Genomic DNA, 19,957 nt, shown 5'->3' on the forward strand with positions numbered 1-19,957 from the left:
TTTTCCCACCAGACTTTTCCTCTGGTTCCTCGCTTTGAAGCAGTGGCGCTCTGCTCTCTTTTGTTTGTCCCTCAAACCAATTAATCTTCCAAGAAAATCACCGAAGATCCAGCCATATTCCGGATCACTTACCAACTTTGTAATGTACGCAGCCTTCCAAGTCGCCAACGGTAATCCAGCCCTGCTTCTTTTCTACCTCAGGATCATTATGCAATATTCTATTTCTCAGCCATGACAGGTAGTACACTCGTAATTTGTTCTTTTTACCTATTGAAATACAAGACCACAAAATGTTGCTTTGAAATCAACCGCAGTGGGTGCTCTGTAGACGTGATCATCAGCCATATCAAAAGTATAATGTCAGACTAGCAACTCAATTCATTCAACTGTACAAATGTAGAACTTGTTTTACTAGGCCACAGAATCTCAAACTAGTGGCTATATTTTTCCTTATCAATTAATTGTACCATAGTAGACCTGAGTTTGTTTTATTGATGCATTTCCTAGGTGACTGAAGTCACTGAAGACCTTTGATCTCATGTCTTAGAGACCAAGGTATGTTTAAACGCTCCTTTACGACAATCTTTTTCACTCGTAATTTTTCTATTCACACAGTGGTTTCTAAAATGAACTATCCATACTTTAAGTAGTCAGAGTATATTAACTTTGTACATGAGTAGTTTAATGGTCAGAGCAGTAAGCTGAGTTCAAATACTACTCCAACTCCAATAGTGCTGACATTAAATAGACAATTCCATGCTCAGAAGAGCTTACAATCTAACTTGGACAGACAGGCATGACAGAAGGTTGGGGGATGCAGAACACAAGATGAAAGGAGTTAGGAGTTGAAAGCACTCTCAAAGAGGTGAGCTTTTAACTTGGACATTGGCAGAGACGAGCATGTCGTAGGGATTCAGGCAGTTTGTTCATTGCATAGGGCACAGCAAGACAGAAAGGACAGAGCCAGGAGTTGGCAGAGGAAGAGAAGGGCAAAGATAGGAGGGACTTACCAGTTGAGTGGAGCTCGTGGGGGGGGGGGTACCATAGAGGGGGGAGTTTGAATTGTATTCAAAAACAGATGGGAAGCCAATGAAGTGACTTTAGGAGAGGGGTAATGCGAGTATAGCGGCTCTCATGGAATATAAGTCATGTAGCCAAATTCTGGACAACATGAGCTAAAATCCAAATCCCGTAGAAGGGGGTTCTGTAAAGGTCGCCCAAAGCTTGGCGCTCAACTTTGCGGGTGATTCAATGATCCAGGCACAAAGTAATTGGCTAAATTGGTGATGATCAATAATTGGTCTTAAGAAGCACTTAAATGGCCGTCGTAAAGAGTTATATGCAGAGCTGCCCTACGCCCTATCAAACATTTCATCAGACTTCGTGGATGAAACTTAAACACTGCGAGTTAGACGATGTAAAAGCAGGTATAAATACCAACACAAGGACCCCCACACACTCCCCCCAGTGATCAGTGACCCCTTCACACTGCCACAAATAACAGAATAAAAATGTACATACCTGACTTTGGAACATCAGCACCTGCTATAGGAAAGTCTAGTAGAGCTGCATCCATGTGTCTTAAGTAGCCTGGGGGGTGGGGAGGGCTAGTGAACCATAGAGAGGAAGACCCAGGCCCATAAGCCACTCTACCCACTACATTCAAAAAATCCCAAAACCCTACTGTTCTGCCATATAGATGCCACCAGCAGCCATAAGGGCTTTTGGGGTTGTAGACAGGTGGGCATAGTGTGTTTCGGGGGTCTCATCATAACCAATAAGGGAGTTCTGGTGAGATGTTTATGTGGCACCCTTTTGGGGAAGTTCACAGCAGTGCCCTGTAAGGTGCCCCACTGCTCTGTTGCCATGTCAGGGTGGCCAGTCCATTACAAGACTGGCCCCTCCCTCGCCCAAATGATCTTGTTCTGGACGTTTGGGACTTGGATGAAATTCTGGTCAAAAATGTGGTATAAAGACAGACGTACTGGCGGTCTGAACGTCCAGATAGACGATTAAAAAAAAAAAAAAAAATCAGCCAGGCCTTGAGTCTCTCCTTTGCTACATCCCACCCAAGGAAATTGCATCAAAGAAGGTGAGGTATAGCACAGGGCAGACCCAGAGAACGCCTAAAATGTAAATAGCCTTTTAATATATGCACCTAAACAAATCTACCTGAAATCGTTACAAGAACATTAAGTCCTTCGAGCACATCCATCTGCTGAAATCTTCTTCTGTTGATGAGATTGTAAACCTTTCCCTGTCCGCTTCTGTCCAACAGCATCAGTCCATTTTCTGTACCCACTAGCAAGTTTACACCTATATATCGAACACACATATGGCTCAAATTAATCAATCAACCCGATATTGCACAACCCGGATAATTGTTTCAAAGGATGTATGAACTATGAATACTTTCCCCAAAATAGCTAAAAAATTTTCAGCTATTGTAACAACCCTTGTAAGATCCTCAGTGGCACAACTCAGGACTCGATATATCTCTAGCCAGAGACCACTCGGTTTAAGCTAAGTATCTGCTTAATCATTAATGAAAAGTAAACTAAAAACTAAGCTCTTAAATAAGACTAGAAGAGAGAATACTAAAAGTAGATCCAATGAGGTCAATGACATATATTGAGTCCTGAGTTGTGCTGCTGAGGATCTTACAAGGGTTGTTACAATAGTTGAAATTTTTTTTAGCTATTTTGGTGAAATGAATCAATAGCTTCACCCACTATTCTCATCAGTTACAGGTTCTCATAAAAAGAAGGGGAGTGAGTGAAACAGTGGTTAAACCTATGGCCTCCAAACAATTGTATATGAAGAAAATGGTGTAGATTATACTTCTATACCCAGACCTCAAACACCCAAGACACTACTTTTTTTTTTCTTTTCGTGTCCTTACTGGGGTGAAGAGTTCATTTTCAGTCTGTTTTATATTAATCTAATGCAGGAAAAACCCATGTGGTGCTATCATTATGAAAAAAGGAGAGCCCTTAGATTATAGCCCGTCGGCTACCCAGCCGCTTCACTGGCAAGTTTCCTCAGGGTCTGATACTCTTCAAAATTTCTATCATTATCTCTCGTTTGATTAGGGGTCTGTTTACTACGGAGAATCTCCCCACACCATTCGTGAGGAAACTTGCCAGTGAAACGGCTGGGTAGCCGTTGGGCTATAAGCTAAGGGCTCTCCTTTTTTTTTTTTTGAAATGATAGCACCACATGGGTCAATACAGGTTTTTCCTGCATTAGATTAATATAAACCAGACTTCACCCCAGTAAGGATATGAAAAGAAAAATAAGTACACTTCCCCCTCCATATTTGCGGTGGTTAGGGGCAGAGCTGGCCCGCGAATATTAAAAACTGCAAATAATATTTGGGCCGGTTCTGCCCCTAATCCCTGCTTCCCCCGGCTATTTTAAGCCCTGTAAGCCCCACCCCTCTTAAGCCTTACCTGGTGGTCTAGCGGGTTTTCAGGCAGGAGCGATATTCCCACGCTCCTGCCCCGTGCATATCGCTCACAGGAAATGGCTGCCTTGAGCTCCCGTAGTCTCTCGAGCCATTTCCTGTGAGTGATCTGCACGGGGCAGATCACTCACAGGATCGCTCCTGCCCCGAAAACCCGCTAGACCACCAGGTAAGGCTTAAGGGGGGGCTTACAGGGCTTAAAATAGCCCCAAAAAAGAAAAAGGAATTTTAGGTTTATAATCACGAATAAGTGAATCCATAGATACGGAAACCGCGAGAGGGAAGTGTAGTGTCTTGGATGTTTGAGGTCTGGGAATAGAAGTACAATCTTCACCAGTTTGTTCATATACAATTGTTTGCTTGGGTTGAGTTGAACAAATGTTTTTTCCATTACTAGTCTGGACTAAAGCTACAGCCTCAGCAACCCTGAGACTGTGGGTTTAAACCCACGCTGCTCCTTGTGACCCTGGGCAAGTCACTTAATCTTCCCCCATTGCCCCTAGTGCATTAGATAGATTGTGAGCCCACCAGGACAGATAGGGAAAAATACTTCAGCACCTGAATAAATTCATGTAAACCACTTTGAGCTCTCCTGGGAGAACAGTATAGAAAACTGAATAAATAGTGTGAAAAGCTTCAGCCTCTGATAACCAGAGCTGGTATTGTGACATCATAATGCCTCATTCCACCAATGCCTATGAGCCAACCTCATCAGTGGTGTCACAATGGCTTGATTGTCTTATACTAGGCTCACTTTTACTACATTTTGATTTCTAGAGTGGTGCAGTGGGTTAAAGTTACAGCCTCAGCAACCCTGAGACTGTGGGTTCATTATTACTTTTTAAAAAAAATCATTTTTATTAAGAAATCCAAGGCAATCAGATAATAGTAAACAAGGCATAACAATCTGACTTTTTCCACAGAGAAGTACAGAAGAAACTACCAGAAAAGGTGCATTTCCTTCTTTCCTTAAGGTCTGAGGTAGAAAAGCAACACATTGGGTTAAAGGAGGATGATCACAGGCACTTTTAAGATTTCTGGAAACAAAGGACTAGGAGGCATGCATTGAAGTTACTAAGTAGTACATGTAAAACAAATCGGAGAAAATATTTCTTCATTCAGCGTGTAATTAAACTCTGGAATTTGTTGCTAGAGAATGTGGTAAAAGCAGTTAGCTTAGCAGGGTTTAAAAAAAAGGTTTGGATCATTACCTACAAGAAAAGTCCATAAGCCTTTATTGAGATGGACTAAGGAAAATCCACTGTTTATTTCTACGTTAAGCAGCATAAAATCTAATTTATTCTTTTGGGATCTTGCCAGGTACTTGTAACTTAGATTGGTCACTGTTAGAAACAGGATCTTGGACTTGATGGACCTTTGGTCTGTCCCAGTATGGCAGTGCTTATGCTCTTAAATACTATAATCACATACCACAAGAGGCTGTGATGCTCCATCTGCTTAAAAGCATCATATCTGCAGTAACATGAGAAATCAAGTTTCCACTAATGTTTTATCTATTGTAGCTCACTGACAATGGTCAGCCAATCGCATCTGTAAACCGCATAGAACCGAAAGGCTTTTGCGATATATAAATACAAAATTTTGTTATGTTAAATTTTATGTTAATCATAGACAAATTAAGGAAAAAAAAAATCCTACAGTAGTTCTTTAATTTTGAGAATGGTTAGTTATTAAATAGCATTAGATTACCCCACAGAGCCGCACAGAGAATTTCAGAATTAAAGCGCTTCTTGTATTTCCGGATCTCCGGCGTGTCACTGTGAGGTCGGATGTTAGTAGGATTCACATTTACCACAGAGATTTTCCTTGCCTCGTTCAGTTTGGCTTGTTCTTGCCGCAGCAGTTCGTTAGTAAACAGAGCTAAAAGGGAAACACCATCCAGGAAAACAAGGTTAAACAGGGTCCACGATCTTAAAATGCAGGTATCAAAATTTGCAAAAGCTGCGGCAAGAGGTGGCCCTAGCATGTTCTTATGCCAATCTTTAGCAACACACTTTCACAAAAATGGAAAATAATAAATGGTATGACAGTAAGACTGTAGCACAAACCAGCAGACCAGTCTAAATGGAGGTAAAGCCTCAGACAGGGGCCCGCCCACCTCCACAATGGTGGAATAGCGGTGTTCGAGCGATCACTTCACAGGCTAAAAACCTCCCATTGCAGATGGTCCAGGCAATATGCTATTTATAATTGCTTAGAAAGTTGTATGAAAAATAGAAGAACTTATCTTCCTTTCTTCGGGATCGGTACACCGACAGTGGCCAGCGTTTCACTATTGAGCTGCCTCAGGGTGTAACATGTCCGATCACACTTTAATGCACTTTAATACACTTTAATGCGGACGCCAACCGCGTCTCAAAGATCCTAAGATAATCTCGGAGAGAGCGAGACCAGAAGGCTTTGAGCATGCGCAAATGCTCAAAGCCTAGTCCAGCCCGGCGCAGGAAGAAGGAGGATCTCTCCTGCACCGCACCGCCCAGCCCAAACCAACCCAAACCAACGAGGGAGGATCTTTGGGCACTGGCACTGGCACATCCTGTGCATTGGTGCTGGTGCCGGTGTCCAATCGGGTAAGACATGTTTTGCGGTGCTGGGGGGGATGTAGGATCGCGGGGGAGGGGGGGGTGACGCGAGCGGAGGGGGGGAGGATGCCGGTTCGTAGGGGGGATGCCGGATCGGATTGAAAAAAAAAAAAGTTGTAAAACGCGGGTAAGCGAGTGGGGGGGGGGGGGGAGGGATGCCGGTTCGTAGGGGGGATGCCGGATCGGATTGAAAAAAAAAGTAAAACGCGGGTAAGCGAGCGGGGGGAGGATGCCGGTTTGGAGTAGGCGGGAGAAGGTTTTAGCATGCGCGGTATACGCGTGTGCGCGCTATATTAAATTTTTTTACATAGATTTGTGTTCCCCGCGCGCTATACCCGTGTGCGCGTTTTACACGGGTGCGCGTTATCTACGTGAAAATACGGTAATCAGTGGCTCTGAAGGACTCCAAAATGGGCTTTAAAAATTTTTTTAAAAAATTATTTTCTGATCAAGCACAATCAAATTCATAGGAAAAACTTCAATTCACACAGTTTTTCCAACTTTAGCCCCTGTTTTACGAAGCCGTGCGGCAACGGCCCCGAAGCCCTTTAAATCTCTATGGGCTTCGGGGCCGTTACCGCAGCTCAGCCGCTAGTGCGGCTTCGTAAAACAGGCCCTTGGTTTTTCTGGACAACCCTAATGATTTTATTTATTTATTTGATTTAAAAAAAATTTCTATCCTGCCTAGACCTAAGTGGTTTACAAAACTACAAACAAAATTATCATATAACCAACATACAAATAAGCAAACAAACATATCTAAAACATCTTCAATCAAGATCCTAGGCCAATGAAGAGAACGCCTCCCCATACAAAGTTGTTTTCAATAGTTTCTTGAAGTTTTTAATATCAGAAAGCAATCTCGGCTGTCCTGTTAGATTGTTCCATAATAAAGCAACTTCAACTGATATTATCCATGTTCTTGTATTAGCATAATATACATTCGCTAATCCATCAGTTGATAGTCGTAACTTTCCCTCTGATCTTAATGATCTACACCAGTGTTTTTCAACCTTTTTACACCTATGGACCAGCAGAAATAAAATTATTCTGTGGACCGGCGGTTGAAGAACACTGGGCTAAGTCGTGGGCCAGACCCTGCCCATCTCTACCCAATCTCCACCCCAGACCCCGCCCCCATAATACTACTAATTGCACCTTGCGCGTCCCGTGCCTCATCTGGAAGCCTTCTCTCTGATGTTGCAACATCAGAGAGAAGGCTTCCGATTCAGTCGCAGGACGTGCGTAGGAGCCACTGCCCGTGGCTTTGCGCACCGAATCAGTGAGAAAGAGGGAGCCGTCTCGAAGATAATGCCGCATCAATCGCACCGTGGACCGGCGGTTGAAGAACACTGATCTAGACAGCTGAAAAAGCCTCATCAATTGTGTTAGATACCAAGGGATCTTATAATGAATGACTTGAAAAGCTATGTTGAAGAGCTACCACGAATGCAATACGCCACAAGCTTATAGGAAGGATAGAATAACATTCTAAATTATATTGGGGTCCTTTTTACTAAGGTGTGCCAGCCGATTTAAGCCTCCTTTTACAAAGCTGCGCTAGCGGTTTAATGCGCGTAATAGCGCACACTAAACCGCCGGTCGCGCTAGCCGCTACCGCCTCCTCTCGAGCAGGCGGTAGTTTTTCGGCCAGCGTGGGGGGTTAACGCGTGATGAAGTCGCGCAGCTTTGTAAAAGGAGCACTTAGTGCACGCTAAATGCTAACACGTCCATTATATTATATGTACGCGTAAGCATTTAGCGTCCGTTAAATCGGCTAGCGCCCCTTAGTAAAAGACCCCCATTAGGCATTACTCCGCCAACTGATTCCAACAATTCCGCTCACTCCACGCGCCCTAAAGCCCACAAAGGTCCGCGCAGGTGGCTCTGTACCTGCTGCAGATGATTCCTCATCCTCTTCCTCGTTGGTCGGTGACGTCTGGTAAACTCGCGGGTCGACAAAAGGGGTGAAAGAAGCTTTCGTACTGCTTCCCATGCCAAACTACAAAGCAAGAAATATGACAGCATCTCAGAGAATTTCAACAGTCTCTATTCAGCAGTTAACAGAAAATCTGTTTCAAATGTGGTCTTTTTTTTTTGTTTGTTTTGTTTTTACATGCACCAGAGCTTTGCGGCAGATTTGGTGTTTAGCCACACAAAGCTTCCCATATAAAAACATTGCCCTCCAAGTAGAGAGCTGCACGGGAACGGGGACGACGGGAATCCCGCGGGACCCGCGGGCATCCCGCGGGTTCCCCCTTTGGGTCACGGGGATCCCGTGGGGACGCCCCCTAGGGTCGCGGGGATCCCGTGGGGACGCCCCCTAGGGTCGCGGGGATCCCGTGGGGACGCCTCCGAGGGTCGCGGGGTTCCTGCGGGGCTGGATGTACTCAGTCGCGCGGCTCTTCTCCCTACCTTCTCTGCTTGCAGCACAGAGCCGAACGGAAGTCTTCCCAACGTCAGCGCTGACGTCGGAGGGGAGGGAGGGCTTAAACAAAGCTGGATGTACTCAGTCGCGCGGCTCTTCTCTCTACCTTCTCTGCTTGCAGCACAGAGCCGAACGGAAGTCTTCCCGACGTCAGCGCTGACGTCGGAGGGGAGGGAGGGCTTAAACAAAGCCCTCCCTCCCTCCGACGTCAGCGCTGACGTCGGGAAGACTTCCGTTTGGCTCTGTGCTGCAGGCAGTGCAGGTAAGGAGGAAAGTAGCCTCGCGGTTCGAGTGGCTACCAAGGGAGGGGGCGGTCCGCCCCGCCCCGGTTGCAGCACAGCCGGCCAGGTCCCCTTACTTTTGTGGCACTTCCCCGACCGACCGACAACAGCCCCGGTCCGACAATCCTCCCTGCCCTGTAGCCGCGAATCTAAATTATCTTCTTACAGCAGCTGTAAGAAGGTAATTTAGATTCGCAGTTAAGGGCAGGGAGGTTTGTCGGACCGGGGCTGTTGTCAGTCGGTCGGGGAAGTGCCACAAAAGTAAGGGGACCTGGCCGGCTGTGCTGCAACCGGGACGGTAGAGAAGGAGTGGGGAGAAGGACGCTGAAAGGCCATGGGGAAGACGGGAGGAGGGGGGGAAGGACTCTGAAAGCACTTGAAGACAGAGGAGGGAGAAGGACGCTGAAAGCACATGGGGAATACAAAGGGGTGGAGAAGGACGCTGAAAGGCCATGGGAAGGACGGGGGGGGGGGGGAAGGACTCTGAAAGCACTTGTGGAAGACAGAGGGGGGAGAAGGATGCTGAAAGCACATGGGGAAGACAAAGGGGTGGAGAAGGATGCTGAAAGCACATGGGGAAGACAAAGGGGTGGAGAAGGACGCTGAAAGGACATGGGGAAGACAAAGGGGTGGAGAAGGACGCTGAAAGGCCATGGGAAGGGCGGGGGGGGAAGGACTCTGAAAGCACTTGTGGAAGACAGAGGGGGGAGAAGGATGCTGAAAGCACTTGTGGAAGACAGAGGGGGGAGAAGGATGCTGAAAGCACATGGGGAAGACAAAGGGGTGGAGAAGGACGCTGAAAGGACATGGGGAAGACAAAGGGGTGGAGAAGGACGCTGAAAGGCCATGGGAAGGGCGGGGGGGGGGAAGGACTCTGAAAGCACTTGTGGAAGACAGAGGGGGAGAAGGATGCTGAAAGCACATGGGGAAGACAAAGGGGTGGAGAAGGACGCTGAAAGGACATGGGGAAGACAAAGGGGTGGAGAAGGACGCTGAAAGGACATGGGGAAGACAGAGAGGGAGAAGGACGCTGAAAGGACTTGGGGAAGCAGAGGGGGGAGAAGGACACTGAAAGCACATGTGGAAGACAGAGGGGGGAGAAAGACGCTGACAGGACATGGAGAAGATGGCGGGGAGAAGGACGCTGAAAGGAAATGGGGAAGAGAGAGTAGGGAGAAGACACTGGCAGGGAAGAAGACAGATGCCAGACTATGGGGGAGCGGAGAGAAGAAGATGGGTGCCAGACCAATTTGGAAGGGGGAAGAAAGGGAGAGGCACAGTAACAGAGCAAATGGAAGATGCAGAAGGAAGAGAGACAGTGGATGGAAGGAATTGAATGAGAACATGAGGAAAGCAGAAACTAGGCAACAAAGGTAGGAAAAGAATTATATTTTATTTTTTTATTTTGCTTCAGGATAAAGTAGTATATTAGTTGTGTTGATAAAAATTTATAAACATTAGAGGCTCTGGTAGAAACCCATTTGCAAAGTATGTATTCTTCCCAATTAATATTTTCAAATTAATAAAGTCTTTTTGCTTATTTGTAAATGGGTTTCTACCAGAGCCTTTAATTCAGTAGCATAATTAAATGAAATAACAATTTCTGAAGTTTATATGGACGGGTGGGGACGGAGGGGATTCCTCGCGGGGACGGGTGGGGACGGAGGGGATTCCTCGCGGGGACGGGTGGGGACGGAGGGATTCCTCACGGGGACGGGTGGGGACGGGTGGGATCCTCACGGGGACGGGTGGGGACGGGTGGGACTTTGGTGGGGACGGGTGGGGACGGGTGGGATTTCTGTCCCCGCGCAACTCTCTACCTCCAAGCGCTCTGGCTAAAACTGTGTGCACAAAATTAATTTAGCTGGTTTAAAAAGTGGGCTGAATTTGTGTCGGATGCAGAAGGCTCTGGCAATTAGCTGATTAGAACAAAATTTCAAGACTAAAACTGAAATGTATTTATTTTTCAACAATTTGTCCGATCAACTACCCTTCCTCAGCCCTGAAAAATTAAAAAAAATTTCTTCTGATGTTCCTCATCCCCTCTGCTCCCTCCTACCACCCAGTCTGAAAATTAGACACATCTCCCAACCCATGTAAATTCCACTTCCAGCATCCAATAGGATAGCTATTTCTCCAGAGCCCTGACCATTTTTTAAATATTGTTATCCCAGACTGTTCCCTGCTTTCTTCTGATTTGCCCTCTTTCATGCCCTCCAATACCAGATTAGCTAATTTGCCAAGTTCATGATGAACAAAGTTTATTTTCCTTTTGGCCAGGTCCTCTACTGGGTTCTTCCATCTCAAGCCTTATTTTGCTTTCGATCACACCCTTCTACACTAGTATTAACAAACACAAGAACATAAGAATAGATTTACTGGGTCAGACCAATGGTCCATCTAGCCCACTATTCCATCGTCATGGTGGCCAATCCAGGTCACAAGTACCAGGCACAAATCCAAATAGTAGCAAGATTCCATGTTACTAATCCAGGGCAATCTTAATTGCAGACCATGGACTTTTCCTCCAGGAACTTGACCAAACCAACAAAAAAGTAACGAAACTCTATAGTATGTATGCAACTTACTGCATGGCACTATAAGAAAAAACAAACAAACAAACTAGCGTGCCATCTTTACGCAATCGGAATATTACAAAGTTTCACTAAATCACAGATGGTGGCGACTGTCTTTTGGCTACAGGGTTATATTGTGGGATGAATTCCAAACAAACTCTCTGTATTCTAGAGGCAACTAGTCTTATCATGCAGCAGTGGTTCTGCTTTATCATGCTTACAATAAATCATTGTAATTAATTTGCAGAATGTGTATCTTGTTTACGGTTTTTCATTTACAAACCAGGGAACGCCACTAAAATTGTTTTCCAAAACCAAAAGTCAAACGTGTGGAGATTAGATTGTCACTCTTTAAATAGAAACTTAAAATAGTGGTGGAAAAGGCCTCAGATACCCACATCTTAGCCCAATTCATCAGCAATTTTAATGGAAACGGCTTCTCTAAGTGGGCAGATGTCCACCATTACCAACCACAGAACACTTTATAAAAATCCAAAATAATATATTTGATAACAACAACACAGGCCAACAACAACAAAAATCTTGGTGCCTTGGATTTGTTGACCTGTTCCTGGGGTTATTTGGGGGCACCGATTTAGAAAATTGCATTGGATAAACCGCATCAGCTCTAGTTTCTTAGATATGGTGGCCACACGAAGTACACTACGAGGGAGTCGCGAGGACAGGATGTCTATAAATCAGCCAAGGGTGTATTGTTCAAAAGAAATCACTTTCTTGATGAATATGCCGCAATGGCTCAATAGACTTGACACTGGCAGTGTTTCGGTGTCTGTGCCTTTATCAAGAGTCTGGCTTGAAAGTGGCACTGTGCCTACGTGTATTCGGGTAGACGCGCTGTGGAGATGTTGGTTAAGAGCACAAATGAAAACCAGTGTATGGAGCGAAACTCAAGATCACTGGTTTCATTTTCAAGCTAGGCTCTTGATAAAGGCCACAGACGCCGAAACACTGCCGGTGTCGAGTCTATTGAGCCACTGCGGCATATTCATCAAGAAAGTGATTTCTTTCTAATATACCCTTGGCTGATCTATAGACATCCTACCCTCCCAACTCCCTTGTTGAGGGCTACACAAAGCATTCTTGCTTTTTATGCCTTTGGGATAGTAGAACCAAACATGATCATTGGGCAAAAAAAGATTGGCCTCTTGAGGGAATATGTGGAGGTTGGAGGACAGAACGTAATCAATGAACCTTTGGTAGCACGAGATAGAATCCTACTGCCACCACTACATATAAAGCTAGGCCTGATGAAACAATTTGTAAAGGTTTTGAACAAAGATGGTTCGTGCATTGAATACGTGGAGGGGTATAATCAAAAAATACGTCAAAGTCCATTTTGGGCCTAAATGTAGGCTTTTAAAAACCTGGCCTACATTGTAAGCACCTAAGTTTTAGCTAGGCACGATTCTGTAATGGGCACCTAAATGTGAATGACATGAAATAGGTGCTTAGCTTTAGGCAGCGAAAGCGACCTCTGGGCTCATTCAAGAAGAAATTTCCAACGCGGTTCTCTCTTTCTTTGCTTGATTTTTTTCTGATACTCGCTAAAAGTTACATCACGTAGGGGCATGGGTGTCAAAGTCCCTCCTCGAGGGCCGCAATCCAGTCGGGGTTTCAGGATTTCCCCAATGAATATGCAAGAGATCTATTAGCATACAATGAAAGCAGTACATGCAAATAGATCTCATGCATATTCATTGGGGAAATGTTGAAAACCCGACTGGATTGCGGCCCTCGAGGAGGGACTTTGACACCCCTGAGTCGTACAGTGTTCATAAACAAGGGCTGATTTTCAAGTTTGATATAATAGTCAAGACTCCTGATGCAGACTGGTTTGGCCGAAACACGGACATGTCGAGTCTCTATTGGGATAAATACAATGTTTTAGAACCCAGAGGTCGCCTTCGCTGTGCTTGTTGAGTTCTCCCTACCGCATGCTCTCACAGGTCTTTCAAAAAAACCGATTCAGCTGAATTCAGAATGACGGGAAAGTAAGAAAGAGGAAGAATGTGCACAGCTTAGAAGATGTTAAGATGTCCAGTTCAAAGCATTTTAAAAGCAATTAAAAAAAAAAAAAAAAAAAGACATTGCAAGGGAACATGCAGACCCGCCACCTACTTCAGCCACAGAGTCCACATCTTGAGCCTGTGTTGAACCATGCCCTAGAGCCTCAGTTGGCGTACCCACAGGGGAGTGACTTTGCTGGACCAGATCAGGGAGATTGATGTGGCCGGCAAAGCCATTACTGTCTGCGTGGCCAGAACGCTTTTTATCACCCGAGGTCTGCAGAGACACAAGATGAGGAACAGAACAAAGAAATAACCTGCGTCCCAAAGCAGGCAGAGACCTAGAACCCTCTTATCTGCATGCAAACCTGACAAGTACAGAACTTTGTTTTTTTAAAAGCAAGGATTAATATCATAACAAAGAAATACTCAGAAAAAGGAGACAGTTATAAATAAGGACAAAGGGGGAAATTCTATAAGGGGCAGCTAAAGATAAGCACCTAAGTACTGTAAATAGGAGCCTAAAGTCAAGTGCCTAACTTAGGGGTCCTTTTATTAAGGCACGTTAACCGATTCAGCACGCACTAAAGGCTAAGGCGCCCACAGCGTTTAACGCGCACTAAATCGGTTAACGCGCCTTAATAAAAGGACCCCTTAATTAGTAAATTGGCTTCAATTATGAGCTTTACATAAGTGGAAAAAAAAAAATTAATTGGGCGATAAGGCGCCTAGCTTCTTAGAGGCGCGATTTACAAAATATAGGCACCTATTGCATGGCGCCTAAACAAAGTAGGTGTGTTAAGGGGCGGAGAAGGACTTAAAGGACTTAGGCGCCTATAACGTAGGCCTTTAAATCCCTGGCCTACATTATAGGCACCTATATTTTAAGCTAGGCGTGATTCTGTAATAGGCGTCCAAGCGCGACTGCCAAAAGAGCGTCTTTTCAGAAGCCATTTACAGAATTTCCTCCCCCAAAAAACAAACTCGATCAAAATCAATCATCAGTCAGCATCAATTCATTTTAGAAGTGTTGGGTGCTTTGATTAAAAGGCACTAACAGTTTAAAACAGTGGTTCTTAACCTGGGTTCGACCGAACCCCAGGGGTTCGGTGAGTCAGTCTCGCAGGTTCGGCGGAGGTCAAAACACACCTCCGACTCATACAGCGCTTCGGTCACGTTCAATCATCTATCAGTTATTCAGTGATTTTGATCAAGACTGATCGTGTACTCGGTTTCTTGATCTATCAATCTGTAACTAACGCCTTATAGACATCAATCAATTCCTGATCAAAATTTGTGATTTAACTGATAGATGATTGAATGTTTATGATTCGTGATGATACGCCCCGCTTGTCCATAATTGGCTGCAGGTGATCACGCAACATCGCTTGGCCTATCTGTGCTGCAGGGGATTTGATGCGCAACGTAGTCGAATTGTAACTGTTGTGATGGTACGTCGTGTGATACCTATCTTAATATTTTAATCCCTTACTAACTATGTCGAGCAAAATACGAAAGTGGTCGGACGAATATGTACAATATGGATTCACATGTATAACGGAACGTGATGGGAGTCAGCGTCCTAATTGCATGATTTGCAATGCCAAGTTGAGTAATTCTAGTCTAGCTCCGGCAAAACTAAGGGAATAAAGAAGGGTTCGGTGAACACGCATATGAAACTGGTGGGGTTCAGTACCTCCAACAAGGTTAAGAACCACTGGTTTAAAATATACACAACAGGTTTGATTTAATGCATGTGAACAGCAGTTAAAAGTAAATCTTTCACCACCTTTCTTATTAAGGTTAAGGGGGGGGGGTATATCAAGTGATCCTCATACATAAACACATTTCCACTTAGTCTGCCCTTTGATCATGCACACTTTATACAAATTTTCAAAGACAAATAACAAAGGTTAACATTTCTTTGAAAATTAATGTCAAGCCCCTATACTGGAACAGCTGCCTACTCTGCACTTGCTTACTTGGGATGAAGTTCAAGAGGGGAAAAGAAGCACCCGTTATTTCTTCTTCTTACCCAAGTCCATCGCCCAATGGCCCTCTCGCAGCTCAGCTAAAAGCTCGTTGAGCTATGTAAGACTATGGTTCAATTTAAAGACAAACCACTTCATCCAAGGAAGGGGGGCTTTTACTGTACCTTGATTTACCATGTAGAAAGAGTAACTCCAGGACCCAAAATGGTGCTAGTGACCCCTAGCAGTAGTCTCATGGTACTACCTCTAGGAGTCATGGTTCCATATAAGGGCATTTTGCGCTTATACAGAAACATTACTAGTACTAAGGGTCACTGGTATCATTTTGGATCCTGGTGCCAGGGAGGGCAGAAGCAACTGGGGATCATTCCTGCCCAGACCATGAGACACCAAGGAATTTCAAACACAAGCCCTGGGAGAGGGCCTTTAGGAGAATGAGAGGGATCTTAGGGTTGTCTTTCTGGAAGAGGGGAATCTAGTGGACAGGGTCTTGATTAGGAGAGAGTCACTAGAGGGGGTTTGTGCATGGAGCACTCTGGCCATAATCGCTTTCTAAGATTTCTGGCCCCTTAAAAGATATAGTCCAGGAGCATCAGGCTGTGGCTTGGGAGCCCCAATGCCTTAGATCAGTGGTTCCCAACCCTGTCCTGGAAGACCACCAGGCCAATCAGGTTTTCAGGCTAGCCCTAATGAATATGCATGGAGTAGATTTGCATGCCTCTCACTTCCATTATATGCAAATCTCTCTCATGCATATTCATTAGGGTTAGCCTGAAAACCCGATTGGCCTGGTGGTCCTCCAGGACAGGGTTGGGAACCAGTGCCCTAGAGAGTAAAATAACCTCAGCTTTTGCTGGAGTTATTTCACTGGCTGGAACCCATCTTGCAGTGTGCCCCTAGTTTTCACCACAAGCCACGTTATACTATTCATATTAATGAAATGCTTTATATGCATTTGCATCTCATTACTAAGTATAACCTAAACAGCACCATTAAAGGGCACCACAACCAATATCAGAGCCCTTTAACAAGGGTTAAGGGGCAAATAACGCAGGTTAGTACCCTAACGCAGCTTGAAAACTACCCTCCTTTATTTCTGGGGTTTTCCAGACATTTTCAGCTGATGAAAATTCAACCAGAAAATGCAAGTTTTCTTACGAAGCATAGAACATTGGGATGCATCTCTGTTCAGACTGCTAGACCAGCAAAATCTGCGACCATAATAAACTGTTTCCAGACAGAAGCAGTAACTGTGGCATAATGTCTGCTCAGAGAATGCAGGAGCAGAAAAACTCTAACTAGGACCGATGTGCTGGTCTTTTAATCTACCAAACTGAGTTTTGTTGTGCAGTGAAGACAAGGGAGGAAGGCAATGATTTACTGCACAGCTTTTTCCCCATTCATCGGATTTTGAAAGCTGATTACGTATTCTATTCCATTATAACGTGAGGACATTTCTTACTTTCGATTCCTCGACTGGGGACATATAATGTCCTTTCAGTTCAGAGCCGATATGGATAACGTTTGCCATGAATTTATCCTGTTTTGCTGTTTCATGAAACAAATTCTGTCAGCGAGCCTAGAATTCCAAGTCAGGTTTTCTGACTGCGTTTATGTGAGCAATTTAACAGGGTTTTGGAATGATGTTAAACTTTTACATTACTGAAGAGAGGTGTTTTTTGGTTTTGTTTTTTTTTAATTGTGTTTAGTTTGCTGTTTATTATTATTATGTATGGCTGTTTGGAAACTGCCTAGGTTTAGGTAGTGTCTAAATCTTAAAATAAACAAATATATACAGTTTTCATCGGGAGAAGGAATAGATTTTAGGCTGCTTGGAATTAGAGAGTTGCGCGGGGACAGAAATCCCACCCATCCCCACCCGTCCCCGCCAAAGTCTCACCCATCCCCATGAGGAATCCCACCCGTCCCCGTGAGGAATCCCTCCGTCCCCACCCGTCCCCGTGAGGAATCCCCTCCGTCCCCATGAGGAATCCCCTCCGTCCCCGCCCGTCCCTATAAACTTCAGAAATAGTTATTTCATTTAATTATGCTACTGAATTAAAGGCTCTGGTAGAAACCCATTTACAAATAAGCAAAAAGACTTTATTAATTTGGAAATATTAATTGGTAAGAATACATTGTAAACGGGTTTCTACCAGAGCCTCTTTTGTTTATAAATTTTTATCAACACAACTAATATACTACTTTATCCTGAAGCCAAAAAAAAAAAAAAAAAAATAGAATTCTTTTCCTACCTTTGTTGCCTGGTTTCTGCTTTCCTCATGTTCTCATTCAGTTCCTTCCATCCACTGTCTCTCTTCCTTCTGCGTCTTCCATTTGCTCTGTTACTGTGCCTCTCCCTTTCTCCCCCCTTCCAAATTGGTCTGGCACCCATCTTCTTCCCTCCGCTCCCCCCATAGTCTGGCATCTCTTTCTTCTTCCCTGCCAGCGTCTTCTCCCCACTCTCTCTTCCCCATTTCCTTTCAGCGTCCTTCTCCCCCCCCCATCTTCCCCATGTCCTGTCAGAGTCCTTCTCCCCCATCTGTCTTCCCCAAGTCCTTTCAGCGTCCTTCTCCCCCCCCCGTCTTCCCCATGTCCTGTCAGTGTCCTTCTCCCCCTTCTGTCTTCCACAAATGCTTTCAGTGTCCTTCCCCCTCCCCCCGTCTTCCCCATGGCCTTTCAGCGTCCTTCTCCCCCTTCTGTCTTCCACAAATGCTTTCAGTGTCCTTCCCCTCCCCCCCATCTTCCCCATGTCCTGTCAGCGTCATTCTCCCCCCTCTGTCTTCCCCATGTCCTTTCAGTGTCCTTCTCCCCCCTCTGTCTTCCCCATGTCCTTTCAGCGTCCTTCTCCCCCCCGTCTTCCCCATGTCCTGTCAGCGTCCTTCTCCCCCTTCTGTCTTCCACAAATGCTTTCAGTGTCCTTCCCCCTCCCCCCCCGTCTTCCCCATGGCCTTTCAGCGTCCTTCTCCATCCCTTTGTCTTCCCCAGTGCTATCAGCGTCCTTCTCCTTCCTCCTTCTCTCCCGCCCCGGGTGCAGCACAGCCGGCCAGGTCACCTTACTTTTGTGGCGCTTCCCCGACCGACCGACCGACAACAGCCCCGGTCTGACAAACCTCCCTGCCCTTAACCGCGAATCTAAATTTCCTTCTTACAGCTGCTGTAAGACCCAGCAGCGGCAATTCTTATGTTCTTATGTCAAGCTTAAAATAGAGCGATGAGTTTGCAACACCGTCACACAGGTTGTATTTACTTGAGACAGAAATTGTTATTGTATTAAAGCTAATATATACGTGTTGTGGAAATAGATGGAAGGAACCGAAGCTGGTTCTCTACATGTCCTATTGCACTGCATTTTTTTTTTTTTTTTAATACATCAGAAATAGTAGCACCGGTCAATCTTTAGCTATTAAGTTCTCACATTTTGAAAATTTAAGCTGCCTCAGAAGCCATCATGTTTGCTGCAAACTTCGTGGAAACCAATTCAATAAATGACAATATGGGAGCAGCGCAAAATTTAAAAAAAACCCCAAACCTTGAAATACTCGGAATGCAGCCAATGCGGACTACGTCCAGCAATTGTTGGCTTTAGACCGCACTTCCACAGTTTTGGGGGGGGGGGGGTGTTCTTGGTTGTTTCTTCTTTTGGAAGTCTCTCTTTTCCATCTCGATTCTCTCTGTACTGTCTCTTTTTTTTTTTTTCTTATTTCATGTTTAATTTCTCCCCCACTCCACATCCTTCTTGCTTCTCCCTTTCTCCGGCCACTCTTCTGCCTGTTCTTCTATTTTTGGGATCTTCTATCTCAGCCCATCACCCCCTTCAACAGACCTAAAATGGTGGCACAGATCATTGCAAAATCCACAGCAGATTTCCCTGGATCTACTGAGCACTTCAGCGAGATCAGCATTAAAAGAGCCACATGGAAACAAAAGTATTTGCACCAATTCAGTAAGTCCTGACTCCTGACATACCTCCGAGCATCCTAAAGTAACAACAGCAGTGGCAGAGACCTGCTTGGCAGAGGCAGCACAGTGAACAGGCTTCTCCTGCCTCTCTGGGGCCTTCCCTCTGTCGCATAACCGATGACATGGCAGAGGGAAGCCCTAGCGGGCAAGCCACGAGAAGTCTATTCACCGTGCTACCTCTGCCAAGCCAATCGCCACCACCGTTGCTGCTACTTTAGGAGGCCCGAAGAGGGGTGAGGGGTCAGACGGGAGGTGCTGCACAGGGATGGAAAACTACTCCACAGAGGGATGGGAGGGAAGGATGGAAAGCTGCTGCACAGGGGGATAGGAAGGAGGAAAGCTGCTGTACATGGGGGGAGAGAGGAGAGGAAGACTTGGAGGAGATGGGATGGAGGAGAGGAAGGAAGAGATGCAACATAGGTAGACAGGGGTGAGAGGGATATATTCTGCATATGGTGGAGGGGAGGGAGACATGCATGGAGAAGAGAGAGGGAGAAATGTTGGACATAGGGAGAGGACAGGGAGAGATGGTCCATAAGGAGAAAGAAATGGTGCACATGATAATGGAGGGGAGGAAGAGAGAGATGCTGCATGGAGGGAAATAGAGAGGATTTACTCAAGG

The 19,957-nt window shown here is 45.3% G+C and overlaps 1 protein-coding gene across 4 annotated transcripts in view; it reads right to left on the reverse strand.

Annotated features, from left to right (window-relative positions):
• TNIK (TRAF2 and NCK interacting kinase) overlaps nucleotides 1-19,957 on the reverse strand; it is a 388,169-nt gene that overhangs the window by 16,718 nt on the left and 351,494 nt on the right. For 3 of the 4 annotated variants that reach the window (XM_033957992.1, XM_033957989.1, XM_033957991.1), the window contains 5 exons: nucleotides 13,494-13,658; nucleotides 7,963-8,071; nucleotides 5,177-5,347; nucleotides 2,173-2,316; nucleotides 133-267 (listed from right to left, as the gene is read on the reverse strand). In XM_033957992.1, coding sequence (XP_033813883.1) covers nucleotides 133-267; nucleotides 2,173-2,316; nucleotides 5,177-5,347; nucleotides 7,963-8,071; nucleotides 13,494-13,658 — 724 coding nt within the window. The remainder of the gene's footprint in view (nucleotides 1-132; nucleotides 268-2,172; nucleotides 2,317-5,176; nucleotides 5,348-7,962; nucleotides 8,072-13,493; nucleotides 13,659-19,957) is intronic. The other variant, XM_033957990.1, reaches the window with a different exon arrangement.

This window comes from Geotrypetes seraphini, chromosome 9, assembly GCF_902459505.1.
Source record: "Geotrypetes seraphini chromosome 9, aGeoSer1.1, whole genome shotgun sequence".
NCBI classification, from domain to species: domain Eukaryota; kingdom Metazoa; phylum Chordata; class Amphibia; order Gymnophiona; family Dermophiidae; genus Geotrypetes; species Geotrypetes seraphini.